Genomic DNA, 28000 nt, shown 5'->3' on the forward strand with positions numbered 1-28000 from the left:
TTGTTGTTTTTTTTTTGCAACAGTAGAAAAATCAAGACGAATGTCATTCACGCCGTACAAAATGTACAGTTGGCGACACACAAATTGGTCACATGACACAAACGCACGCAAAATAGACATTCATTCCTTTTGCTGAATTGTTTTGATCGCACGTTGACAAAAGGGAAGTTTGATACTAACGACTCCACAACAATGAAAAAAATGATTGAGGTGGCCACAAATTTTTTGGGGGGGGGGGGTGTTGTTGAATGAAAATAAAAACAGGCAACATTAGGAGTTTTTTTTTTTTTGGGGGGGTGCCCATCAATGAAAACTCACCAGTTTTTGCAAGTGTGTAAACAAGAAATTGAGGAAAATTAGGGACCGGGACCCGTTTCATTGACTGACGCGGAAATCGGGAGTGCGCGTTTGCCATACAAGGACGCAGGAAAAAATCTCAAGGAATATTGAAAACTGAACATTGAACATATGTTGGTTTGTTTTTCTCCGCTTTTTAGTCGGAAACCAGAGTTGTGAGTGTATCTGGCCTAGGTTCCACTGCTGATTATTAAAGAACAGAATAAGGTCAAAACGACCCCGTCCCTCTCTCCTCTTCTCTTTTGGCACGTTATGTAGACACAAAAAAAAATATTTTTGGGGTCTTGGACAATCAATCAAAAGTGCTGTAAAATGACTCCCAATCCTTGTAAGCAATGCCTTGAAAATGGTCCAAAAAAAAGGACTTTTTTGGACCAATGATTGACGTGTGGATCCGGTTGGGCCGAAAATGCATATGAAGCTTTCCAAACTTTAGGACCACGACAAAAACCACATAGGGGAGACCGACAACCCCCCCCCCCCCCCAAAAAAAGTAGAACAAATGTACTTTCCCCCCCCCAACAGACTTTGGACAAGGGGACATAAATCAAGCAGGGCTTCACATGATTGGAAAAGGAACATTTTTACTCACACCACTCGGTTCAGTCTGGGAAGCGCAGGGTTCAGTGCGCCTCGCTCATATCAGCTCTGCTGTCACACACACACACACACACACACACACACACACACATACAACCCCCCCCCCCCCACACACACACACCTAAAATGTTCAACAAGGCACAAAGATTTCATTCAAGTTTATCACAAGTGCATTAGAGTGGCCCTCCTGGAGCCCTCCCCCGCCCCTCCCGCATCACCCCATCCGCTCATCCGCCTGTGACGGGGGGGGTGGGGGGGGGGACGCTTCGAGCCACCGCTGACATCGAGAGTGTCAAGAAATGATGAGGAAAAAAAAAAAGAAACGATGAAAGCGATGGAACGAGGGCAAAGGTGGGGGGAGGCATTCATCGGGCAGGTAAGTGGTTCTTGGCCACGACTTTGGTGATGACGGGAAGGGAGCGGGGGGGGGGGGGGGGGGGGGGGGGTGAGGGGGGGTGGAGGTCAGAGGCAGTCAGTCCAGAAAGGACGAGGACAGGATGAGATAAGGAACTCGGCGGTGAAGAAAAGGCAGGAAAAATAAGGCGAAGAAAGCGGGGGTGGGGGGGGGGGGCGGGGGCCGGGGGGGGGGGGGGTGAGGAATAGCCAGGAGTAAGAATACGGCATCAAAATGCCATCAATCAAAGTCGGGGGGCCAACGAGGGCGGGCGCCCATCCCGGTGGGCAGAGCGTAAACAGCAGCAGCGGGCGGGTACCGGCTGGGGGGGGGGAATCAATCGGCGGCGCGGCGGTTGAAGCGCTCCAGAACGGTGCCGTTGATCTTCTCGAAGAGCCAACGTTGGCTGGGCGAGGAGGCGTCGCACGTGTTCATGAACAGGCGCCGCTCGGCCGCGTTGCCGTCCACGCAGCTGTTGCTCACCGGGTGGTACAAGCTCTTGTCCTGAGAAGGGGGGGCACACGACGGGGGGGGGGGGTCACGATCACCGATTTTGATCGATTTTTTTTTTTTTGGTTACCTTGCGGTAGTGCCACAGCTGGTTCCCCTTCATGCCGTGACAGTCGTAGAGGGTGACGGGGCTGCTGTGGGAGACGGCGTCGAAGCAAACCTTCTTGGTGTGCATGGGGTCGCCCACGCGGATGTCCTGGCGCCAACCCAACGTGAACACCTGCCGGGGACGTGACAGGCGGCGACGGATGAGCGACGAGCCACTAGGTGGCGACGACTTATGCCAAACGGCCACAAACGACCACGCCGACGCTCAATTGCGCACGTCTTGTTATGCGGGGATGGCAATGGCTAGTGATGGATGAAAAAAAAAAGCAAAAAGGGGCGTGGCCTGGACGGGGCAGCCAATCACAACAAGTAAGACATCACACACGTCCAATCGCAGGGCTGTTTACAATCGCAAGATGGAAAGACTGATCGGGGAGAGCTGGTGAAAACTCGACGATAAGGTACCTGACCCCCCCACCCCCACCCCCCTAAAATGTTCTCAACGGATTTAGACAAAAATGATCAATTTAAGAAATAAAACGGAGGATTTCCGCGTAACAATTGCCATCCCTGGTTATGTTCACCCGATCACGCCCCCCCCCACCTCCCCACCTAAAATTTTCTCAACGGATTGAGACAAAAATGATCAATTTAAGAAATAAAACGGCGGATTTCCGCGTAACAATTGCCATCCCTGGTTATGTTCACCCAATCACGCAACCCCCCCCCCCCCCCGAACTTTCTTTCACTTTGCGATTGGCGGGCCCCACTTCCAGCGTTTGATGGGACAAAAGCCAAACAAAGTCGTTGCCGTCCTGTGATTTGTGACGAAGCGCATTCGTGGCCAAACGGGACGGGGGGGGGGGGGGGCGCCGTGACATCGATTAGAACAACAAGGCCACGGCGCTCGAAAGCAATTAAGGTGTCAGAGAAGCGCCGATGTGCTGCTTTTGTCGGCGGCGGCGGAAACAAAAGCAGACGCGCAATCCATTAGGCCGATTCTATAAACTGGGATTACACATCTCCAAACAAACACTCCTGCGGGAGCGCGTAAAGTTAATAACGCTGAAAGTGTGTGTGTGTGTGTGTAGGGGCGTGGGGGAGGGGGGGGGTTGGACATAGAAAGACAATTACCTGAGGGACAATGTGGCGCATCAACAACAGGACAGCGTATCAACCATCCAAGCGTGCGTCTCTCAAAGCAATATGCAAGTCGTCCGAGTAATTAAAGCAATTTGATGGCGTCCACGGCGGACATTTTGTCTCTGCCAAAGGCTTTTCTTCGACTTTCCTCCGACATCCACGCCGCCGGTGGCGCTCACCTGTCCGTGGCTCCAGCTGACGTCGCCCCGCGCCTTGCCGCAGTTTTCCAGGCGGATGGGGCTTCCCGACACAAAGTGCTTCGTCTCCACGCACATGCCGCTCACCTCGTTTCGGATCTGCGAGGAAACGCCAGAGTCTAGAGACGGCGCATCGTAGCCGAGATAGCGTTGCGCTCCGCCCCGCCGTTTACCTCGCCCCAGGCGGCGGCGGGGGGCTCCACGGGTGGGTAGTGCTCGGGCAGATCCCAGGCCACCTGGCTCATGAACCACTTGAAGTCGTTGCATCCCAAGCGGCTGCGCAACTCCTTCTGCGCCGCGATGTCGCCCGCGGACAGGTGGCGGTACTCGGGCCGCCGCTGGTACACGTACTCGGCGTACTCGTCCATCCACACCTCGGCCACGCGCTTCAGGTTCTGGGGGGGAAGGAGCGATGCCCGTTGTTCACCCTCTTGGCTTCATTTGAAACCGTCTATTAAGCAGCAGCCCAGTCGGACTTGGAGTCACTTTGTAAAAAGGTGGTGTCAAACATACGGCCCGTGGGCCGCAACTGTCCCCCAAGGAGGTTCGATCGGGCCCGCAGGATAATTTATATTTATCACAGTGATGAAAAATTTTGAACAAAGGCCAATGTGGCAGTATAGCGCCAACTACTGCCGAGGAGATTGCTTGCGGAAGCCTTCATGAACCCCCGAAACCTTAAAATAATCAGTACCCACCCAGCTCTATAAAAATAATTACAGGCCAACTCTAAAACTTTTCAATTAAATTAAAAGCTTGAATTAATTGTGTAAATGAAATGTAATCAAGACAAAACATTTTTTTAAATATCTAATTTAAAAAAAACACTTTGTGTGTAAAGTGGAATAAAACTTTAAAAGAATTTTAATTCTAAATGGGATACAACATGGCTACCACCTCCCAAACTAAGCCCTTAAATACTTGTCGGGACATCGTCGCTTTGGATAGTCCGCTGGCTCGGTTTTGCTTGAAAGCGCCTCATTGTTCGGTTGCGAGTGTGCGCACGTCAGTGAGAAAAGGCGAAAAACGGGATTTAACTTCTTAGAGGGGCTTCACGCGGGCGTGGCTGTTTTAGGGTGCCTCGTTGTTGGCTGCGAGTGTGCAACGTGTAAACAGAGAAAGAGGGAAGAGCCTGGTAAATTGACTGTGATCTTTTTCAAGTTCAACAAGATTGCCTGTGTGTGTGTGTGTGGGGGGGGGGGGGGCAAGCTTCTTTAGAGTGTCTCGTTGTCGGCCACGAGTGCATGTATGCCCACAGAGAGAATGGAGGGCAGAGCATGATATAATAATAATAATACATTAAGCGCCTTTCAAGACACCCAAGGACACTTTACAATAACAAAAAACAGATTTTTTTTCTTGCCACCCGCGTCCATCTGAGGTTCGCTACAAGGATCAAGATTTGACTCACCCGGGCCAGGCTCACCCCTCCAGGCACCTTGTAGGGGACGTACTTCCTGTAGATGTGTCCCACCCGGGAGCACGGGATGTCTTCCATGCGCCCGCCACACATCCACACCTGGATGCAAACGCTCAGCATCAGTCCGCGGCGGGTCAACCGTGACGTCATTTTCCTTCGCAGTTTGCAACTTTCCCTTGTTGTTTGTAAATTGTCTTTGGAGTTGATTTTTGTGGGAAGCAAAGTGCCGTCGCTTGCTAAAAAGCGTATTTGCAGCTAAGAGCAATCATACAGCAATTCCAAACCTTGCAGTAATGGCTAAAAAGCAGTACTCACTGGAATATATTCTTTATCCTCTGCGAAAAATGACCAATATTACCCAACGGCTTTGTGAGGGCTGGGCGATGTCTCTTTATCGTATCGAAATCGAGATCGAAATGAGAACGATAACAGCCATGTGAGCCTTCCACACTCACGTCGCATGTAAATCTCACCAAAAATATCGAGATACTCAATTTAAGCCAAATGGCATCGGCCGAAAAGGGACGGTATCGATTTTGACAGTTCAGTTCATGATCACAACTAAAGCTGATCCGGTGGCGACTAACAACATTTGCTCCCGCAACGCAGCATCCGTCACGTCACATCAAGCCCCCCCCCCCCCCAAGGGCGGTTGGTGGGAGGGGGAGGGCGAATGGGCGGGGTGGGGGTGATTAAGCGAGATGACAAAAGCAAGGCACTCACTCAAAGCGCAATTCGATTACCGAGCGAGTCAGCTCGGCTGACTGGAAGAGCGGCCGGACGTCTTCTTAGCATGCCGCCCGAGTCGCCGCCGCTTAAAGGGAATAATTCCCGTTGAAACGGCAAACAAAAGCCCAATCTAATAAAAAGGCGCCGTGAGTGTGATTGATGTGAAGCCGCTTTGCCTTTGACTCTAACAAGAGCTGAAACCGGAACGGACAACACAGGCGGGGAACTCCCTCCCATCCGTTTGTACGCGTTTGACGTGATTACGCATTACAAGTGACTGTAGCTGACCTTGTTTGCCGCCTAGACGGGCCGCCTTGTTTTCGAGTTGAAAGCCAATCGCAATGCAGGTCGCATTTGTGGCGGGATGATTTGAACTTGCGATCCTAACAGACATGGCGCCCGGCGGTTTATTTCAGGCCCGACTCGTCATGCCGTGCTCGACGACAAGGCGGCGTGAAGGTGAAAGTTGAAGGATGATTTTAGACTTGCAATATTAATTAAGCATAAAATCAGACGGGTGGGGGCAGTGGTTAGCCAATGGCTGCCAAGCGGTTCAGGGTGTCCCCCGCCTACTGCCCGAAGACGGCTGGGATAGGCTCCAGGACACCCACCCAGCCCTCGTGAAGCTGTCGGGTAATATCGGTCATCTCCGCAGAGGATAAAGAATATATTCCGGTGAAAATAGATGGATGGGGTTCAGGCCCGTCCGTCCGACCGCGGCCGTTTTTGGAAACAGGAAGCCTGTTCCTTACCTTGAAGGAGATCTCATACTGCTCTCCTCCCCAGATCTCCAGACCCGTGTCGTAGCCTCCCAGCTCCCAGAACCACTTCCTGTCCATGGCGAACAGGCCTCCTGCCATCACCGGAGACCTAAAACCACCCCCCCCCCCAAAACCACCAGTCAGGTTGCATCACTTTCAGAGTGAAGACACAAAGTGCCACGTTAGCGTCTTGCTAACGTGTTATTTCGACGGACCCGTCTGGAAGACGAGAGCGCCTAACATCTCCAAGAGCCCATGTCAGCTCTCTCAGCGGGAGGCTTCCTCACGATCAAGTGTCATTACACTCGAGGGGGGTCGGGGGGGTAAGAGATTCGACCCAATGGCCCGTGAATATTCCAACCCGGAGTGGAGATTTAATTAGAAACGGCCGACTTGATGCTTTCTATTTCTGCCTGTTTGACATTGAGGTGGGGGGGAGCATGACGGATGATTTTTTTTTTTTTCCTTCCCCAGCTCGGACCACCGCTGCGTCAATGTCAATCACAATGAAAATGAGAATCTTTGCGACTCCCAATTAGATTTGCACCGATGAAGGTCGTCTCGTCGGGGGCGAGGGCGGAGACGACTAATTCCAGGAAACTCACTCGAAGGGCTCGCTGGGGTCGTCCTTCTGCAGGCGGGCGGGGATGGGGATGCGCTTGTAGTACATCTCCCAGTCGAAGGCCCCGCGCATGGCGTCGCCCGCTTGCGTCTCGTAGCCAAAGTTGTCGTGGTCGATCACGTCGATCATCGGGCACACGATGGTCTTCCGGTTCTGGGCGATTCGGTCTGCCGAAGCACAGGCGGCAGAGTAAGGATCATCCGCGCTATTTGTCGACGGTGGAAGAAAGAGCTTTTTTCTTTTTTTTGGGGGGGGGGGGTCTTCAAGAGTTCCCCACCGAGTAGCGGCGGCAGCCAGTTGACGTTGGCCTCGCAGTGCGAGTCCAAGAAGGTGATGACCTCGCCCTTGGCGGCGGCGGCGCCCAGCAGACGAGTCCGGATCAGACCTTCCCTTTTCTTGCTCCTCAGGATGCGCACTTTGGGCAAGCGGATCATGTACTCATCCAGGGCTGCTTTGAGGTGCTCTGCGGGGGGGGGGGGGGGGATATTGACTGTTATTGTAAGAACGGCCGCTTCGAGTCAAAAAGTCGAGTTTTTTAATGCATGGGGTATTGAGGCTTTTTTAAATTTTTTTTTTTTGGAGGTCTATTCATGATGGACATGCCATCAAAAGATTGAAAGCAGCTTCGGGGCCAAATTATTCTTTTTTTTTTTAATTTGAGGGGGAATTGCCAACGTGTCAAATGATTATAAATTTTAGGCTTCAAAGCAAAATGGCTCGATTTTATGTGGCTTTTAGGGCACAGGTTTTTCAGTTTTTTTTTTGTCAGACTTGTCTCCCAAAATTTTGGTTGCAACTCGCTTTAGCGGTTCAATTTTATTGATTTTTTTTCAATTCCGGGAGGTGTTGCAAACCTGCCAATGTGCAGAATAACCCAAATATGGCCTGTTTATATTTTATATGTTTTGAAAGTTTGGTCAGGGTTGTTGTAAATTGATAACCAGGCTTATGAAATATCACGTCGCCAATTAAGAACGGTTTAGCGGGCCGAATTTCTGGACGTCCCACTGATAACTCACACGAAACAAAAAAAAAATAATAATAATAAATAAAAAAGAAAAATACCACAATGAACACGCCTGTCAAATAAAAAATAGTTTTCCAAAGCCCGAAGAAAGCCAAAGACTTCAAGACCAAGTCTTCAAAAGCAGCATCAGATGGGCGGATTAAACCTTTATTTAAGAGCGCCCTGACTATCCTGCTCCAAAAGATGAAAAACGCTAACTATCATCATTAAATAAGACATCTGGCAGCACCACCTGCTCCAAACTTAAAATACCCCCCCCCCCCAACTTTTGGCCTTCCACATCACAGCTCATCCACAAAACTCCTTTGCACAAACTTTTCTGCAATCTGCTGATTTTTCACTTTTGAACTGCTGTCGTCGGACTGAAAAGCATCCAAGTGTAAGACATTTAAAAAAAAAAAAAGGGAGAAAAATAAAAGAAAAATAAAACCAATTTTGCCATCAAAAGTCCTCTCTCGGGCTCGTCGCGTTACAATGTGAGGTTTCAAAACACGCGGGTGTTTTCACATCTTTGTCGCAGGTCTCCAAAAGCATCCATTAAGGGGGGGGGGGTACAAAATGGCCTCCGAAAGGCAGCCCTTTTCTTCCTTTGTGTCGCAAATCAATCTGCCGTATTCTGTGAATCTTCTCGTCTAGGAGGTCCTGATTCATTCCGCGCCATAAGTGTCATTTTGACGAGGCGAAACAAACAAACTGCCCGCTCGCTTTGTCTGTTTTAGTGCTACTTTTTACAGCCCCCCCCCCACGCCCCCCGAACAAGCTCGCTGCGGTCCGCCTCGTCTCGTAAAAGCACTTTGAGAGGCGAAAGTGTGTCACTGTACGGCGGAGGAAAGGAGAGGGGTGGGGCGGGGGTAAGTTCTGGCGTTGGTTTCATCTCTTAATAGTCACTTCTTGATCATTATGAATTATCGATTCGCTGGCGGGTCTCTATTGACGCATGGCCACGGGGGATTTAGTCGCTGGGTAGGGGGCCCATTTTTCTAATTACTGTTCCCCTGTTTACAAGGCGCCCTGCCACTAAAATATGAGCCCAGTCAGTGTTCCTCCTTGATAGCAGTTCTTACAAATGACCCCCCCGGCCCCTCCTCCACCCTTGCAACACATCTGCCTTGCCCGGCCTGGCCTCTCTGGCTTCTCGGCGTCCGCTCGTCTGTTTTGATACCACTTGGCAGCGCCGGTCTCTCGGTGAAGGCGTCACTGATCCCGACGGACAGCGTGACCAGCCAAAACCAACAATACCCCCCCCCCCCCCCCCCCCGCCCCCCCGGCGACGTCTTCCAAGCATTCTCGGACTCGAACCGTCGTATACTTTCTTGAACAGTGGCTTTTTAATAGCTTCCGCGAATATCCCAAAACACCCCCCCCCACCCAAAAAAAAAAGCAATGCAATTCGCTTTAATGTGGCAAATTTCATAAAATTTTAAAAACTACAATAATCGTCAGAGATTCAATGACATCACTGCGAGCGCAATTTATCCTTTATAAAAAAATATTTTAAAAAAAGGGAAGGGAGCAGAACAGTTTCATGCCCTTAAAGTGTCCAATCACAATCAAATCCAAATGTCGGCCTTTCAAGTATCCTCTCAGGCATTGCTTCTTGACACTTTTTTTTTTTTGGTGGGGGCGCTCATGATAGACACGCCTACCAAATTTCACGTCGCGAAGCATTTTCCGACATTTCCCCCCCCATCACCGGAGGACTAAGAACCGCGACTGTTACATAAACAGGTTCTGGGCGTCATGCCGACAACCCCGAGCAAATCACCAGAACGAAGCCTGCGACTTTCTCTCCGTTTTCCCGAGTATTTGAAAGCCCTCGAAAGCAGCGCACTACAAAACAGGAATAAACAAGCCTCTGCCGCCTCATCCCCCCCAAAGGTCCTGTTTGGATACCTGACACAAGCCCCGAAACGTCTGAAAGTTATGCCCTCAATATCATCGTAGAAACGCTGTCATTTGTTATGCGGCATTCCAAACAAACGAGTCTGCCAGAAAAAAAAGGGAAAAAAAAAGGAAAAAAGGCAATGACTCCCGAGAACTGATGCCACCCCCCGGGATGGAACGAAAAAAATTAATAAATAAATAAAACAAGCTAGCCAGCCGTCACCTTCATAACACGGCCGTAGGTCAGGCCATTAGCGACAACTCATTAGGAGATCGATTTGGGGGTCGGGGGGGGGGTTCCGCGGGCTGAATCTCGCATAACCTTCTCTCCCTGACAAGCGAGGTTGGAGGAAGCGGCGAGCATTTCGTGACAACGGGAGGGAAAGGTTACGGCGTCTAATTATTGATGCTTCATTTGGCCACAAGAAATTGGGATACGCTACGGCCTCGCTGGTTTACGGACAATTGGCAAGGCTGTAAATCACGCAAATTGAGATGGGGGGGCGGGCCCTCGTTAGGAAACGAATTTAGTCCTGCTCAAGAGTGCGGCGTTTCGGGACACGACCGGGTCTCCGAGACCGTCGGCACTTTTTGAAAGGCTCAATTATGGATTACCTGAAACGCTCTGTATTCTTTTTTTGGTCCCTTTTCTGAGCAACCGTAGCGGTAGCAACTCGGGAATTCGTTACAATTTCACTCCGACCATCTGTCTGGAATACGTGGCTCAACGTCAGCTTCTTAAAAAAAAAAATTCTCGTGCGGCTAGCAAATTTTGTGTCTCTGTCAACCTGGCGTGGGAGGATTTTTGGAGTTCAGCATTTTCCGACAAATCGCCGACCATCAGTTTTTAAGCTTGGGTCCTTAAGATTTTTTCGCGTGTCATGTTATGATAGACATAGCGACCAAATCGTGTTGATTTGTGAAACTGGCATTGAGGGATATATATATATTTTTTGTCTCAACTTTTCAAGTTTTCAAATTTGAGGACCTCATTTTAGGTCCTCAAATTTCCCCCAATACGGATATCTACACGTTCACTTTGGGCCGTGGGTCCGTGATGCGTCCTGTTATGATCGCCGTGCTGGGCAAATTTCACGTCACTTGATGGAACTGGTAGCGGGGGGGGGGTTAATTCGATTTTTTTTTCCGAATTATCTAAGTACCAGTTCAAACTAAATGTGCATGGCTGGGCAGCGCGCCCGCTCTATCTGTTGCTAATGTGTAATCTACGTTGATTCTTCCCCCCTTCCCAAACCGTCTTATCATCAGCCTAACAACAGAGGTGCCGATTACTTTTCTGCGGGCGATTCAATTAGCCTCCACTTCCAGCGGAATCCATTCAGGCAGCGGGTGCACTTTTCCTTGTCAACCTGCTGGATTCCTGCCCGCCAAGGCCTACTGGCGCATCACCAAAGAGCCAAGCTGCTAATTTATTCCCCCAAAATATGCCGCACTTTTTTTTTTTTTGCACCCCCTCGCAGGCTGCCAAGCGGGGAGCATTTTGAGGCTGCTTTGCTGCGGGCGTCATTTAAAAAAAAAAATGCAGGAGGAGAGTCTGTGATGATATAAGCCAGTCTGGAGGGGATTTTAAGACACCCCCCGCCCAACCCCTCCCCCCAGATACTTTTACCCCTTTCACACGGAATACACACAGCCTTTGAGAGCCTATTAGGAGAGATGCTGCACGCGTGCTCTTTGGAGTCACTGCCGAACATGATGAAAGCAGCGTTCTGATGAAAGGAGAGAACAATTTTCAGGGTACTGTAGTCCTGCTAAAGCCATGCAGCCACCCGCACGCCGTCTGAATCCATCCGCAATCAACAAATGCATCTTTCGAGCCCCTCCTACCTTGCCGCACATGCGTTTAAACTTAGTGGAACGCGCTTTGAAAAGGTATTCTCCAGCATCTCTCGTCGCTCCATCGCCGTCAAGAAACGGCGCGATCGCGGCGCAACGTCACCGTGCGGGTTCTCCAAATAAGAGGTTACGCGTGCTCGCTTCAAGCCGTCACTCACGGCTTAAGTTTACGAGACAACCGGCCCCGTCAAGAGAATGAAAGACTCTCGCGGCAGCGCAAAATAGTGACACCAACGTCCGCTCGCTTGATGCTAACGCGTAATGTTAAACGGGAAAGAAGGGCGGAATGCAATTAGCGAACGACTGCTAGCAAACAACTGCTCCTTTAACACACGTGGAGTGGGAAAACTTGTATTCTGTAATACCGCGTTAAAAAAAATGGAAGCGCAAGCGTGAGGAAAAAGGAAGAAATCTTCGTGGGGTTCGCGGCGGCAGAGCCGAGTCATCCTTGGTCACCGTTTGCAAAGCACTGCTGACGTCGCTGCTGTCGCTAAGTCACCCCCCCGCCCCCTCCGCTCCCTACCCTGCCGCGTCATGTGGCTGACAAAATATACTGACCCCCCCACGGGGCGCATTAGTCCTTGAGGGAGTCGTTGCCGAGATAGGGCCAGCGTGTTTGCAATGTGTGAGTGAAAAGGAAAAGGGGTGGGGGTTGGGGGGGGGCAGCCCTGAAATTAAAATAGCTGATTTTAATGACACTTTTTCTGGCCTACCGAAGAATAGGATTCAATCATGCAAAATGTTGATCGTTCGGTTGATCGGTCGGGCGCGCTCGACGAGAGCGGCCTTTTCGCTCAACGGGGAACGCCATTAAATCCGAATCAAAAGGCTCGCCCGCTCCGATGTTTTGTCATCTCGTTACTCTGTGCCGTCCATTCATTCTTCCACCCCCGCCGCCCCCCCCCCCCCCCAGGTGCGTCGTAGTTAACCCGTGCGTTTGTAATTGTTTTTTTGGCTATGCGGAGGAAGCGCATTAAGCTGGATGACTGCCAGTTACAGCTGCAATTAGCAGCGCTAATGTCAGTCCCAATTTCGACTGAAAGAATAGCAATAAAGACGGGCAAAGTCCCAGAAAAGGGGCTCGTTCAAGTCGGAGCCGGAGAATTTGCACAAAATCAGCTTCAAAGTGGAACGGCTACATTCCTGTTCGCTTTCCTGACGATAGGTGACACTGGTGTCCCTCAAAATGGCTACTTCAAACCTGGGCGGACATTTTGTTTAATTTGGGGCAAGGGCCCTTGAGCCTTTTTTCATATGTACCGAAAAATAATATCGAGCAATTTAAAGAAGGCCTTCTTTACCCTTTACGGCAGCTTCGTTTTTGCCGCGACAAGCTAGCGTTTAGCCAAGACAACGTTAGCCAAACGCGGCTTCTCATCTTTCCTCGAACAAGCTAACAGGCGCCAATGAAATGACTATTTTCGTAAAATATGTACTTTCTAAATATGTTTTTATTACAATGAAAAGTGTCTTTTTATTCTGACAAAATGTTTAGTATCCTGGGAAGGACCAAAACACCATCCCCGTCAAACTACGACTTAATGGTCACGAAACGGTGTGTTTATTCCCCTTAAAATGGAAGCTAAAGCCAACAGCGGGCGAGCGTTTTAACGGTCCATTCGGTTGTTTTCACAGTTTGGCGGTCTAACAGCCGCCGGGGTCAGAATTCATCAACCCCAACCCCGAACCGGTCTCCATCTCGGCGCAGGACAGATGGCGAGCAGAGGAATCCGCCGAGAGACGAGCCCATTAGCTTGGCTCACCTTGAAAGGATGCCGAGGGAGGCCAACGTCCGCTCCCTCCCCAACCACACCGCCTCCTGCACGGGGGGGAGCGAAGCTTGAACACGCTCCCCGCACAGGCCGCGGAAATTCGGTTAGCGGCTAATGAGGAGCGAGCCGACCTCGTGGTCTCCGGGCTGGAGCTCGTCATCGACCCCGAAAGGCGGATTAGCGCATCATTTTCAAATGCCCATACGTGCTCCCGCTGCTCTATTTCGAGCCGTATTTTTCTCCCCTCTTCAAGTGGCCGTCATTAGCTCTCCTACCTTGAGGTCAATTCACACATTTCCTCCCATTTGGGGGGGAGGCGCCAAATTGCACACCACTCTGGATTTTGCATGGTGATGCCCTCAGGTGTGGGCAAGGAGAGCCACATTTGCTGAGGCACTTTCAGCCACGCGCTCAAAACACACAATTCTAAAATGAGAACGCTCGCAAGGACCTGCCGTCCGCCACAACTCACAAACAGACACTCACACAGACTAACAGGACGAGTTCGCCGATGTCGGTCACGAGACCACGCCCCTTAACTCATTCAGTACCGGCCAATTCAAAACCAAGTCTAAAAAGACGTTTAAAAACGTCGTTGGGAGTGAATGTGTTAACAGCACACATCTTAACAACACAGCTGTTGACTAGTTTTCGTGGTTTTACAAATCTCTTAAGTTTGCGGGCACTTATTTCCCGAAGCGCTGACGAACTTCGGCTGATGACGAGCAAAAACGAGTTTCCTCATTAGCCGCCGACGTGACCAAATGAGCGGCGACAGAGCTGAGTGAGTTTGTCTGAAAATGCTTCCAGGTGACAGGAGACTTTCAGTATTTGCGTGCGCTGGGCTGAGTCAGCGTCGAGCGTAGGCGAGGAAGCTAGCAGGGAGGGGGTGCGGGGGAGGGGGGGGGCAGGCGACTGTAGAGGGCAATGCTCTTGAAAATATTCATATTTCGACAGGAATGTCGCGAGATGCGATTCCTCGCCGACGTGGGCGGAAACGAGCACATTTCAATGCAATCGCTTCCGTTTGTGAATTTCTTGCGGGGGGGGGGGGCGAAATTGGTACCTTGCGCATTCAGTCCCTAACCTAAAGTCACTACCGCCGGGTCACCCGATATTCGAACGGAAGTGGTCAAAAGTAGGTGAGTCGCCTCAACCGCGTTTGCTTTTCTCTTATCCGCCTGACCTTTGTCGCTGAAGTCGTCCACCAGGATGACCTCGGCGATGAGCTGCGGAGGCGAGCGGTTGAGGACGCTGTGGACGGTCCTCAGCAGCGACGACCAGCCCTCGTTGTGGAACGGGATGATGACGCTGGTGCTGGGCAGCTTCTCGGCGTACAGCTTCCGTTTACAGCTAACAAACAAAGAGAAACGCGCAACGACTGTACAATCTGCTCTTGAGAGAAACGCGTCAAGAAAAGTAAAAAGGGCCTGCGGATTCGAGACCGAGGAGACGACGCTCACTTGGGATGTCGGATGTCAGGGATGGAGCGGTTGAGGGAGATCCTGTCGCTGACGTAAATGTTGAAACCGTTCTCCCGGTAGGCCTGGTCCACCCGGTCGGCGTCCGCCAGGGGGAAGGGTTTGCCCTGCTCGCCGTTCCCTGGATCGATCAAACAAAGTTGGCTGACAAGATGGCGGGAAGCGGCGATCCAGCGGCATCCCCCCCCTCCCAAAAAAAAAATGTTTCAATGACATCGCGGGAGGAAACACGTACCAGATCTGGAGGCATCCCTTTTGATTGCTTCATAGTCGTGCCAGTCTTTCCTCTGAAGACCATTCCTGTCCACTCGATTGTCCTTCCGCAGTTTGTTAACACCCTGAAAAAAGGAACGCACAAAAAAAAAACATTTTGGATGATTTTGTACAAAAAAAAGAAGCAGCGGTGAAAATAACGTGTATTCCTCACGCTTGTTTTCAACAAATGACAAAAAGATAAGCGGCCATTTTGAATATTTGCCAAGTGTGTCGCAGCTGAAGAAACGTATTTTGCCAACCGATTGCTCGTCAAACACAATAATAATAATAATACATTTTATTTGTGGGCGCCTTTCTAGAAACTCAAGGACACCTTACAACAAGCAGTTAAAATCACGAGTACAATGTTAAAAACTACATCAAATAAGATAAGAAAAAATACAACAAAAATAAATAATAATGAATAAAAATAATAATAATAAAAATAAAAAATAATAACTAAAACTAGCTAAACTCGCAAGCTAACGGGCAACAGACTTAAAGGGTTGGCGGATTGATCCGATTGGACTGCGATCGACTTGTCGGTCGAGTAATTCGAATCGAGTACTGGATCAGTTATTGTTGCAGATTGAAACGCAAAAATGGACGCAACAAATGTGAACACCTATCGATTGCTTGTGCTGTCTTTTCGAATTGAAACTCATTTGGACAGCACTTCCAATTTTCGCAATATAAAATGCCGATTTTTTATACATATATTTTTATATACCCGATAACAAATACCTTCCGTTCCCGACCGTTTTTTGGAAATAAAATTGTATTTGTGTGCCATATATATATATATATGCAGTATTTAAAAAAAAAAATGCACGGACGCCACCGGCAGGGACACTCTTGATTCGATCAAAGGGAAGTTGAGCCACAACTCCAAGACGAGCCGCCCTATTGCAAATACAGACAAGCCTGAGAGAAATTCAATCTTTTTCTTGATAACTACAGCGCAGTAAAACTTTCAGTTATACAACAGGCTTTTTCTTGCCTGACGGTATCCGTGGCAGATTTTTTTTTCTTCTTCTTCTTCTCAGAAGCAGCAGCAGCAGCGGCAGCCTGTTCACTGCTCCACTGAGAGTTTACCCGCAGAAAAGTGTACTCTTCTATTTCACGCTCGGCGAACCTCGCGAGGTGAATACCAATGCGCCGACGAAACAGGGCCTTATACTGTACGGTATATGTACGTAGCACCCGAGCCACTCCGCGTGCAAAAGGGCGTCGGATTCATCGCGCAGGGGTGCTAAATGACTCGCATGTGCGCGCGTCGATTAGCACGGCGAGTGCGAGATCGCAGCGTCGGTGCGGGGAATAATTAGGTGACAGGAAGTGGCAATTAGCCCCCCCGCGCTATAAATACAAATGGCGCGAGCAGCAGGCATGAATTAGCATGAATTATTAACCCGACTGGCGGTTCACGACAACGTGACACAGAATAACAAAGTAGAGTGTCACATACGCGCTAATATTCCTCGGTTGCGATTGCGTGTCGCCGTCATACACCTTCGGGTGGATGACACACAATTCCGTTTTTAATCCGCGCACTTTTTCGTTGAGTATCATTTTGTAAAATGGACTTAGCACGAATGATTGAGCGGAATTGTTTCCGATGGTACGTGATTCAAGGTTAGACTTTTGATAACGTGCCTATTGGCAAAATATTTTTCAACGCTATCCTCCATTATGCAATAAAAAGCATTTGAGTGTGTGTGTTTATTTTATTTTTTTGTTGCTCCGACCAAAGAAAAGAAAACTATTCATGTTGTGGTAAAAGCATCAACTTTCTTTTTTCAACAAAATCTTAATATTAAGGAAAAAGTTGTGGTTCTATGAGACTTCAATTAAAAAATAAAAATAAAAAGCCACAGGGCTCAATCCCCATCCCACTGAATATTGGTGCTCACTATTCTGGAAGCTGGGTATACCCCGGATTGGTCGCTTGCCAATCACAGCTCGTAAAGCAACAAGCATTTCAGCTCACATCCACACCTCAGGATAATTTAGAAACTTAACTTAACTTTAGAAACGCGTTTTGGAAATATGCTAGGAAGACGGCGAACCAGGAGAATGCGCACGCAGGCAATACTCGAGATTCCAACCCGGAACCTCAGAACCGCGAGACAAATGTGCCAACCGCTCGTCTAACGTAGCATGCCGCCGCCCATTGAAAAACTCCAATCTTGTTATTTCTACCGAACACGTATTGCTTTTCTTTCGTGCAATTTAAACCCATTTCGCAGCCCAACAAATAGCCCCAAAATGTCTTTCAATGAAGGGCTATTTTCTGCACTACCTTTCACGCTGTGACAATTCTGTCTGCTTCGCCATCACCACACACACACACACAAAAGCAGGAATTGCATTTTAGTGTTGGTGGTGCGAGGAAAGAAGCTGTTAGCCATTATTTGGCGTCCTCTCATTCGCTCTCAACATGACCAAGAGGCCAACGCAAAAAAAAAAAAACCAAAAAAAAAATATCAAGGAAACACATTCAGTTCACTTCACTTTGGCTTTGCCTCCACTCTTGTCAGAGATGGACACATTGGGTGAGTCACACACAAGGAACACAAGCAAAGAGAGTCCATCTGTGCAAATGCACACTGGAGAATAATAAAAAGTAAATAAAATAAAAAAAAAGAGAGACATGATTTTTTTTTTTTTGCTGGCCCCATTTTTTTGCTCCTAAAATATCAGCACATGTCGACCATGTCGTGTTCCTCAGTTTTTTGTTTTTTTTTTGTAGCTCGCTCAGTAAGCACCTTGAGAAAACAAGACAAGGAGAAAAGGACAAAAAAAAAATAAAGTTTGGAGTTAATGCGCAACCATGTTCGTTGGAGGGCGCGGGCGGCGGAAGGTAATGGAGACGGACAGTAAGCGAGGACCAACGTGAGCCTGAATCATCTGGAAGAGCAGATGGAAGATAGGATTGCGAAAGGGGGGGGGGGGCTGTCGAAATCACGGCGTGCGCTCCTTTCAGAACAAGTGGGAGGAAGTTGTTTACTTTCGAAACTATGATTAGGTGGTTTGACTACTGGCTCGCTCAACCAATTCGATTTCATTCAAACATTTTTTTCTCCCCCCCCCCCAGTGGTTGATTTACGTGCTTTGAGTTCTTTTCAGCCCCTTTGGGTGCAGCCATCGGCGTGGTTTGGGATCCCCTGTGCAAACACTGATTGACACGTGGCCTTTTGTCATCGCTTAAAATGGCAGCATTAAATTTAATGAGGGAGGATTGAGGGGAAGTTGGGCATCGAGGGGGTGGGGGGGTGGGGGGGGTTTGGTTGCGTTTCTCCGGGTCCTCTCGGTTAGCTTCACCCACACGGAAGAAAAAGTGGGATTTTGCGGCACTGGTTTTCGCATGTCGCGGTCTGTTCGCTCGGCCGCGTCCTCCCGAGCCGCTTCTTGAATATTAAACGGGCGCCTCCGACGGACTCACTTGACGGCGCGGCTGAGATTTTTCCCCCCACGCCGACGATTCGATTCGAAGAGTCGAAGAAGTGCGATAACTGAGCGCTACCGCGAATGTTGCTGGGGAGGAAGAGGTTGGGGTAGGACCCTGAGACTGATTTTTTTGGGGGGCGGGGCTTGTTTTTTGGTGATAAATGATTTTTGGAGGGTTATTACTGTTTTTGAAGGATTTGGGGGGGGGGGGTTAGCAAAAAAAAAAAAAAATCACAATAATCCAGATGATCTTGTTCACTCAGGGAATGTGCTGTTTCTCATCCTATACAGTCAGATAAAAAAAATTTGTGTATATTTCCGCCAAATTTAACTAGATTGGTCCATTTTTTTTCAACTCCCCCATCAGCTCTAAAAATCAATCAAATGATGTCAGGACAAATTCCCGCAAACATTGCAAACGCGTTCGAATCAATCCCCCCGACGGAACGGCCGCAGCGTTTCAACCGCATGGGCGCAATCCAAACGGAATCGGCAGTCATCCGGCGAGCGGTCGTCGACTTTCCTCTCTCTGACCTCTGCGGAGGGATTTTCAGATTAGGACCAGCCTCTCCGAAAACGACGGCTGGCTAACCTCATTTCCATACCGCCGCGGTCGGCTGGTAATCCGCCCGACGGCAGATTATAACGTTTGCAATTCAGTCGCGCAGGACGGGATTGGTGCCGCCGCCGCCGCCGCTGGAGGAGGTTCAGACCGTCAGCAGATGTTGCGCGACATAATAACAGCGATACGTGCCAAAGATACGTGCCGGCTTTCTTCACGACTACCTTCGGGGTGATGAATAAATACGTCGGCGAGATGTGTGCGTGTGTTTGTTCATTTAAAAAAAAAAAATTAAAATATATATATTAATACGCTCATTTCAAATTTGACGTTGCAGCCCCCACTGTGCCCCCACCTTTTTTTTCCCAGCAGACACGATTATACCGACGGAAAAAGTTTCCAGAGTGGTCCTTTATATTTCAAGGTTGGATGCTCCGGTAATGCCGCTGTCATCCATGAATGATCACCGAATGCGCGGGCGAGGGGGAGAAATACAATACATTTGTTTCTTCCTGCACACAAAAAAATGAATAAAAAAAATCATTTCATTGCTCGAAATAAAAATTCATTTCATTGCTCCGCGGCCCGACACTCTCATACATTCATTAGGAGAAATGTTTGCCTCAGGCTTACAGCCTTGTAAATTACTCAAATTAAACAATCACATTTTGGGGATTGGGGGTAAGGGAGGGGGGGGGGCGGCCGTTGATCACAAAAATGGGATACACTGTGGAATCGGTTCAAATGAGAGAGATGCCGCCAGTGGTGCATCGCGGTCAGAAAAGTAGAAGGCAACCGAGCGGGGGGGGGGGGGGGGGGGGGTAACTCGCGTAACTGTCGACTTTGCTTCCATTCCATTGAGAGACTTTGGTGCCGGCGCAGGTTAAAATCATCACCGCCGCTACACAAAAAAAGAAAGAAAGAAAGAAAAAAAGGCAGATATGGAGAATAATGCGTACTTCCGGGACGAGTCGGAGAAGAAAGAAAACACAAACAGACTGACATATCCAATGCGAGGTGAAGGACAAAGGGGGAAAGAAAGAAAAAAAAATACGGTCATGAATAAAACACGGCAAAGAGTTGTGAAAACATCTCGTGGCTTTGAGCGCTTGCTTCGCTTCTTTACGAGACAAAAAAAAAGAGTTTGAGAAAAGCCAGCCGGGATTTTTTTGTCGGTGGATCTCATCTAAAAGTTTGAAGCGTCGAGCCCTCCGCGGGATCCACTTCCGCGCTCTCTCTTTGCCGTACACGTCGAGGTCGGCCGAGCAGAGATTGAGGCGCCGGGACCTCCCGGGAAAGCGACACGAGTCATTATCGGCAAGCCGAGCGCTACGACGGCGAGCGGACAAAGGCCGCGACGGATGGCCGCCTCTCCGCTTTCAGCCCGCCGAGAATTCGAACTCGGTGTGAGCAAAAGAGGCACTTTGGAGGCTTTCGTGTGGCTCTTCTTGTTGCGCCGCCATCTTGCTTAAATCGCAGCGAGTCGGCGTCGAGCTGAGCAGCTGCCTGCCCCCCCCCCCCAAAAAAACCCTAAAACGTTTCCTATCGGAAAGCTGCTTTCTCGATGACAACAAAAAGCTGTCGCTAAAGTTTCACGATTCGCCCTTCTTCGAAGACGATTCATACTTCGAGTGAGTTCGTTGGAGAAGTCTTTTTTTTTTACCGTTTCAAAATGAAGAATACATCTCCGAGCCAAAACCGTGACACCGCGCTATTCTTGCTCACAGTTATCATCCCGTCAAGGATCCGATACCGTCTTTTTCAAATTAGGCCCCGCCTACAAATGACGTACTTGTACGTCGAAGTCTTTTTTTTCTTGCGTCAGAGAGGAGGCGGGTCTGATGCAATCTGTGAATGACAATAAGCCGTTTGCATTGTAAATCATGTCAAAAAGCGACCAGTAGGTGGCAGTGGTGCTCTCTTTCTCCGTTTTTGTTTTTTTTTTTGCCCAGGAATCGCCATTTCCATGAAACTTAGCCATTTTGTAATGCCGATTGCTGAAGAACGGAGAAGAGAGTCCAAATTTTATTTTGTTTATATGGCATTAGAAGCAAATATCCTGTGGGCCTTGCGAGATCAGTCACCTACTCGTACGATCGCACCGCCCAATCGCGGGAGAGACGACCGTTCGCGCTACCCTGCGACATCTCGCGAGCCGAGTGCGCGGTTTGCTAAAACCTGTCAAGCTCCCCCCGCTTTGACCGCCAAAACCACTTTGGCTGGTCACCTGCTCGACGGTTGTACGATAACGCCGCCATCATCCCTGATGTGGTCGCATTACGCGGGCTGACCGGGAGCTACAGCGACGGGTGGGGGGGGGGGGGGGTGGATTGGAGCAGAGGACAGATGTGGCTTACATAATGATCTGCAAATGACTCGTCTCCACGGGTCCTAATCCCGCTAAGCATCATTTTGTGGAGCTTTCCCCGATGCGGACAAAAAAACAAAAAAAAAATCAATGCGGTCGGCAGCAGGAAGCGGTGCAACGGCTAAATTGGACACTCGTTAGCAACCGCCGGGCCGGGGCTCCTGTTTGTGTACAAATGAGGGAAACCAAAAGAGGCCGAGATAATGGCGAGGTGCACGCGAGTGAGGGGCCATATGACCAATCCCCCCCCGAGATTCGGTCACCTGTGAAGAACAAGGCAACACATACCACCAATCGGGTTAAAAGATTAAAAAATAAGGAGCTGAATTTCGCAAAGCCAGGCGATGTATAATATTGCGGCGGACGCCTCCTCGCGCATTGTCGTCGCCGCCATTTCGGCAGCTGCGCTCGCATTCATTGCGAGCGCGGTGTCGTTCACCTTCGCCCACGCAGCTTGCGTTTTTCCTGCGTCGTTTTCACATCGCCGATGAATGCCGGCCAAAAGTGTGGCGGCGGTAAGGAGAAGACAGACAGACGCGCGTGTGTGATCAAAGGCTGCGAAGTAGCCACAGTTCTCGTTCTTGTAAACAGCTCGGCAAGAGAAGGCCACGCTCTAGCCGAGCAAGAAATACCACAATTATTGCCAGGTCAATTTTCAAAACAACCTCCACCACAAAAAAAGAAGAAGGAGAAGAAAAAAGTCTTCCTCTCAATGCGGTAGAGCTCAAACTTTTGACGCAAAGTACCGTCTCCAAAAAGTACGGCTCTCCAAGTTGGATTCGTTCCTTGAGCAAGATTATAACTAAAAAAAAAAAAAAAAAAAACTAAACAAAAAACTAAATCTAAAAAAAAACTTAAAAAAAAACTAAACAAAAAACTAAAACTAAAAAAACTAAAAATAACTAAAAACTAAAACAAATTTAAAAAAAAATTATAACGTATTCTAAATCTACCCCCCCAGCCTCCCAAATTAAACCAATTAAAGAAAAAAAAATATGTGGGCCTTTTTTTTTTTAAATAAGAAAAAAAGCGCTTAGTCGGAAACAACGCAGATCATTTCGACCTTTGCCAAGCCGGTTGGGACGTATTAGATTGCAATTTCGTCTGACCAAATTGTCTTTTAAAAAAAAAAACAACAACAACAATTTTCCTTTTTGAAAGATAAACTTTTCATCAATCATCGCATGGCGCTTTTATCAAACTTCTCAGATAATCATGAGTCCAACGTTCAGCACGGCGGCTCAACAAAGACACTTTGCAAAGACTTCTGCGGCCACGCCTGTCAGATAAGCGCAGTCAAATGCACGCGCGAGCGTTTGTTTCTTTTCGCGCCGTCAACTACCGTATCGGCCCGAATAGGAGACGGTGTTTTTATTTTTATTTTTTTTTTGCATTGAAATAAGACTGAAAAAGTGACGGGTCGTCTTCTAATTCGAGGTCTAGACATTAGACCCATTCTCAACGCTAGATGGCGCCAGATATCATTGAAGCGAATGCTGAACTTGAGGTTCAAATTGAACCCCGGTCCCGAAGAATAAAATGAAAAATAGCTTTATCACGAAGAAGAAAAAAAAAAAGTTGTGCCTCGTGCGCGCCAGCACCCGGGGGGAAAGGAAACGCTCTCCAACGAGGTTAGCCTGTGAACAAAAACACCTTTTACCTGCTGGCGCTTGCCTTTGCCTCCCGAGGTGTTTTATCAGCACCGGCGACAACAAGCGCCTGCGCGCGTCTTTGCCCGTGACTTTCAAGCTCTAGACCGGAGTGTCTACGCGCGGCTGTGGAAAAAATCCGCCGTCGATGGCCAAAGCAAGAGAAGCGTATTTGAGTCGTTCGGACACTTCAATTAATTTGGGGGTTTTAATAAGTGTCGGCGCGTCGGCTAATGACGACGACGACTTAGAAAAACTTCCCCGGGAAAAGGTCGTAGAGCGATCGCTGATTTATTTTTGTTTGTGTTGTTGACAAAGAAGACGGCGAAATCTGCAAACGCACGCCGCAGAGTATTTATAGGCCATATGTGCCGTTTTGATGAGCGGCGGGAATTTAATTAGCTTTTCTTTATCTCAAACGGGGGCACCGCTGAGGCTTCGCGCAAAACAAGCGCGCGCGCGTTCAAACCGCAGGAGTTGAACAGCGGGGCTCGGAAATCACCACTAAAAATATCAAGACAAGCGACTGGGGGGGGGGGGGGGGTTCCCCATGCTGGCCGTTTGTGTCCACTTGACTCGCTGTGGGTGTTGAATGTCGCGCTATCGATATTCTTGCGCCGAAAGGGGCCGTTTGCGGCCTTCCTACACATTTTTGGCGACGTGACAGTAAAAAGAAAACGAATATCGTCAAAATCTTTTTTTTTTTTGGTTCTGAATGCAGAGAGGTGATTGGTCAGAGCCGGATCTATTCCTTGACATCGAGGGCAGTTGGCCACCCCAAAAACATTTGCCTCAACACCTTGAAACGAAATGTGATGAAATCATCTCGACAATACAAACGGTCGATAATTGTTTTCCTGACCAAACTTAAAAACTCGTTTCAAAAAGAGTTTTTAAAGTGGCCCTTTCATCTTTGCATTTTTCTGGCCGCGGCCCTCAAATGAAAAGTTTGGCCACCCCAGAGCTGCGTGGGAATGCGATCAACTCAAAGCCAAATGTTTGTGTCAGAAAGAGTGGCCGTTTCTTTTCTTTTCATTGCTAATTTGTCCTTTCTGCTTCACTTCCAATCTCAAGTCGCTTGCAACTGTTCGCGCCTTCGACTGTGCGGCGAGAAAAAAATCAACTCTTTCAGCCCCCCACCCCACCCTAATCCGCGCTTAATAGTTTAAATCCTTTTCTCTAATTGCTCTTCACCTCACAGGATTAAAAACGGGGAGCTGATGTGATTCCATTAATTGCCGACGCCGCCCCGCCTGCTCGGGAAAATTCACTCAGGTTTTTTTTATTTTTTTTGGGGGGGGGGTGTTTTGAAGACCATCAATCTTACTGTATCGCATTTTTTTTTCAGTTTGATACCAGTACTCTATTCACTTTTAAAGTCTTTAAGTGTGTGAAAGACAAAGGGCGTCGTGGTCTGAAACGTTGGCTTCAGACTTGATCTCAACACGGATCACTCACTTGCAATGTCGGGGGGGTGGGTGGGGGGGCGAAAAAGTTCCCCCGCTATAAATCACGAGAAGGGCAAAACGTGGGCGCCGGGCGATACATTTTGGATGTGACAGAGCTCGGAACACAAGTGAAACTTTGAAGGACATTGCTGGAGAGAAGTGTTGGAAATTGCAAAAAGCACGTGATGTCATTGAACGCATCTTTTTGGAACAAGACGCGATAAGACTACGGGGAGAAGGTTCATTTTATCCAAGCGGAGATTGAGGGCGGCGGGGAAAACGACCGTCCACGCCGCATCTGTCTCCCAAGTGTGGCAGAAAAGCACAAGGTCCCCCCCCCTTCTAACCCCCCCACAGTGATGAATGTGCAGCGATGCCGCCAACAACGTGGGACTGGTAAACGTCGCCTGCGGTGTCCAGGCGGACCGCATGATTCTCATTTGTCCGTGACAGCGTCGTGAATCTTTGCCAACTTCCCTTTCAAGAGCGCACTTCATCTTCCCCGGCGAGGCGATGACCCGATTGCACGTGGCGCCGGAAAACCCACTGGCAGCATGGAAAAAAAAAAAAAAAGAAAATTGACCCGAGATGCAAGGGTCGCACGGAGGTGGAATATTTCCAATACATTTCCGGGAAGTCAATTTGCCGTTTTGGAAAAGATCCAAGTTGGAAGCGTTCCAAAGGGCATTTATGGAAATTAACGGAGAATTGAGGCTAATTTCATGTAAAGGTTTCATACTCAAGCATAAATGAAAGTTTGCCTGTTTTACGGCAGCTTATGCAAAACGATATTGAACTTTTCCCGCTCCGAGCTCATTTCGCATGTCAAGTTTCCAACAATAAAAGTTTCGTTTGACAACTTGCTTTTCTCTCATGATGAGCTAAACGGCAAATTTCTAACATGTGCCCCATCCCAAAGGATGTCCACTTTTCTGCCTTTCTGTGACTCTTCCAGTCCGCCAGGCAGATTTTGATTGGGAGGCGCCATAGACCGTCGGTGCTGAACAGATCTGGGGCGCTTGTGTTTTTTTTTGCGCCTGTAATGGGCAGCATTTTTCACAACCCCCGTTTTGTTCAGTGGAGATGTCGGCGCTGTTGGACAGTCGGCACTGTTGGCGCTGGATGGATGGCTGCTGAAGTTGAGGATGAGGAGGGAGGAGCAAATAACATCGCCAGTGGCGTAAGAAAGCGAGTCTTCCCTGAAATAAAAAGTGTTTGCACACGCACTGTATCTTCCCAATCACTGACTTATTAAATGGCTCCGGAGCTCGACAGCTGTTATCGCACTGTTTGCTAATACGTAACAGGCTCTCGGCGCCGTTAATCCCATTCATTACGACGCTTGTCAGGCGAGATATCAAATCCAGACAAGTCAACGCCAGAGGCGACGCGCGACGAATGACAACGCGGCGACTCACAAACTCAGCAAATTAGTTTCAAGGCCCCCCCCAACCCCCCCGGCCATTAAAAAGGCAAGATATTTCACACTGCAATAGCAGCTAATCAACATTTTCTTCTGAAGAACTCACTCTAAAAGCGAACAATCATTCCAGTCAGGCTACATTGCAACGCTGTCACTCTACTAAACACACACACACACCCACACACACACACACACATTCAATGAATGCCTCTATTCAGCAGATTTGGGCCCATTTGAATAAGAGGAGCAACTATTGTTGGCTCGCAGGGGTTCATTATGGGGGGGGGGGGGGTAATTATTACTTATTTCCTGATGTAAATATTTGCTTTATAAATGGGGAGAGCATTTATTTAGATACAGCCCATCCCATAAATCTGTACTAGTCTATAAAGAAAGCCTATGATTAAAAAATTCGCAAAACTTAGCAGGTGCAGTACTAACGCTTGAAACTGCAAGGGGAAATCCAGCTGCATTTCACTTTTACAATATACAATACAATACATGCTGATTTATATCGCGCTTTCACAACAGTGGCAGCTGTAACAAAGCGCTTCACAAAACAGTTAACAAAGTAAAATAATAAACATAACACATGACATAAAACACGGACAGTCGTGTCAGCTACAAGCTAAGTTTCAAAGTCAAGTCAAGTCAACAGTATTTCTAGAGCACTTTCAAATAGCCATCGCTGCATATAAAGTGCTGCACATGGAGCAATTTAACATGCACAATAAACAGTAAGACAAATCGGTAATAAAAGGCGGTAGAAAGCACCAAACAGTAAAATCAAGAACAAATCTAAGTCAACAATTTTGAATGAAGATACTTCATGGCCTGGAGCTTCGAATCCCGCCATTGTTGAAAAGCATTTGGAGTGACGCCAGGGTTCGGCCAAGCTGGGGTTGCTATGACAACGAGCTCCCCCTCTACCCCCGCGATGAGGGCCACTCACGTGAGCGGAGGCAAATGTTGGGGTTGTGCTCAGAGACGCTGCTGCAACATGAGCGATTGCTGTTGGCTTGTTGGCGACTTCAAGAGACAGCTGATGTTGGTCCATATCAGCGACACAACTGGAAAGCCCATGGTGGTCTTTGGGACTCTCCCTCAGGGGACCCCCTACGAGCAGACCCACTGAAGACAATTGGAAGCGACCCCAGAAATCAGGACAGCAAAAGAAAGAAAATGGTCCTTGCCTGGGGTTCCTTGGGGTGGTCATGACAACGAGGCCCCCTTCCCCCCTCTCTTCGAGAGCTGAAGAGTTGGGGTCGTGCCCCCCACCCCACCTCTTCCCCACACACACCTCCCCAAAAAAGTGTCATTGCTTAAGATAACACCAGAGCCAGTGTTGCATTGAACTGTCAACCCGTGAACGCACCACAAGCAACTTCCTCAAGTCGGTCTCGTCAACTTTACTTGCTCCGCGCCGAGGTGGCGACGTGGCCCCCGGACACGTTCTGGCCGCTTGGGCCCCTCACCAACCACGCTCTCGCGGCTATCAAATAAAAGGCCAACGCCACGACAACCACGCCGCTCAAACACACACTCGGCGGATGTAAATGTAAGCGAAATCACAACTACACCGACCAAAACGAACACTGGAAGTCCTCCGGAGAAGCTCGCGTTAGTTTGTTTATTTACCGACACACATCCGCGTTTCGACGACGCCATGACGGCACTCCAGCCTCACCTGAAGCTGCGGTCCGACGCCCTGGCCGTCCGCCGCTGCCGCTGCCGCCGCGTCCGGCGGGTTGTCGAACACCCGGTCCCTGTATAACGACCACAAGCCGACGTTGGGGAGGAAGACGAAAGCCGCTACGAGAAGCCCGGCGAACTGCAGCAGCCTTTTTTCCCTCCGCCTCATCTCACCGGGAAGGGAAAACGAAGCGTAGGAAGAAGCGGCGGCGGAGGAATCAAGGCGAACCTCCCCCGAGAGTCCACGCTTCGTCTTGCGGTATCCGACTGGAGGGAAGTTCCACTCTGACAGCGGGACGGAAGGAGCCCGTCAAGCCCGGAGCCGTGACGCCGAATGGGCGACAGCTGTCT

General features: G+C 49.1%; 1 protein-coding gene across 1 annotated transcript; it reads right to left on the reverse strand.

Moving 5' to 3' along the window:
• Positions 1-28000, reverse strand: LOC127588250 (polypeptide N-acetylgalactosaminyltransferase 10-like). Its single transcript, XM_052046900.1, has 12 exons — positions 27645-28000; positions 15038-15140; positions 14785-14923; positions 14508-14674; positions 7059-7244; positions 6765-6948; positions 6151-6268; positions 4661-4768; positions 3423-3644; positions 3232-3348; positions 1932-2081; positions 1-1855 (listed from the first exon to the last, which is right to left on the reverse strand). The coding sequence occupies exons 1-12, from the start codon at positions 27816-27818 to the stop codon at positions 1688-1690; spliced, it is 1836 nt and encodes a 611-aa protein (XP_051902860.1). The 5' UTR covers positions 27819-28000; the 3' UTR covers positions 1-1687.

This window comes from Hippocampus zosterae, chromosome 16 (genome assembly GCF_025434085.1).
Source record: "Hippocampus zosterae strain Florida chromosome 16, ASM2543408v3, whole genome shotgun sequence".
Taxonomy (NCBI): Eukaryota; Metazoa; Chordata; class Actinopteri; order Syngnathiformes; family Syngnathidae; genus Hippocampus; species Hippocampus zosterae.

Excerpts from the sequence above, each read along its gene's own strand:
- LOC127588250 (XM_052046900.1), bottom strand. The coding sequence starts at position 27,818 with ATGAGGCGGAGGGAAAAAAGGCTGCTGCAGTTCGCCGGGCTTCTCGTA. Across the intron at positions 4,769-6,150 it reads AGTATGAGATCTCCTTCAAG|GTGTGGATGTGTGGCGGGCG; the intron begins GTAAGGAACAGG and ends GTTTGCATCCAG. Across the intron at positions 3,349-3,422 it reads CCGCCGCCGCCTGGGGCGAG|ATCCGAAACGAGGTGAGCGG; the intron begins GTAAACGGCGGG and ends GTTTCCTCGCAG.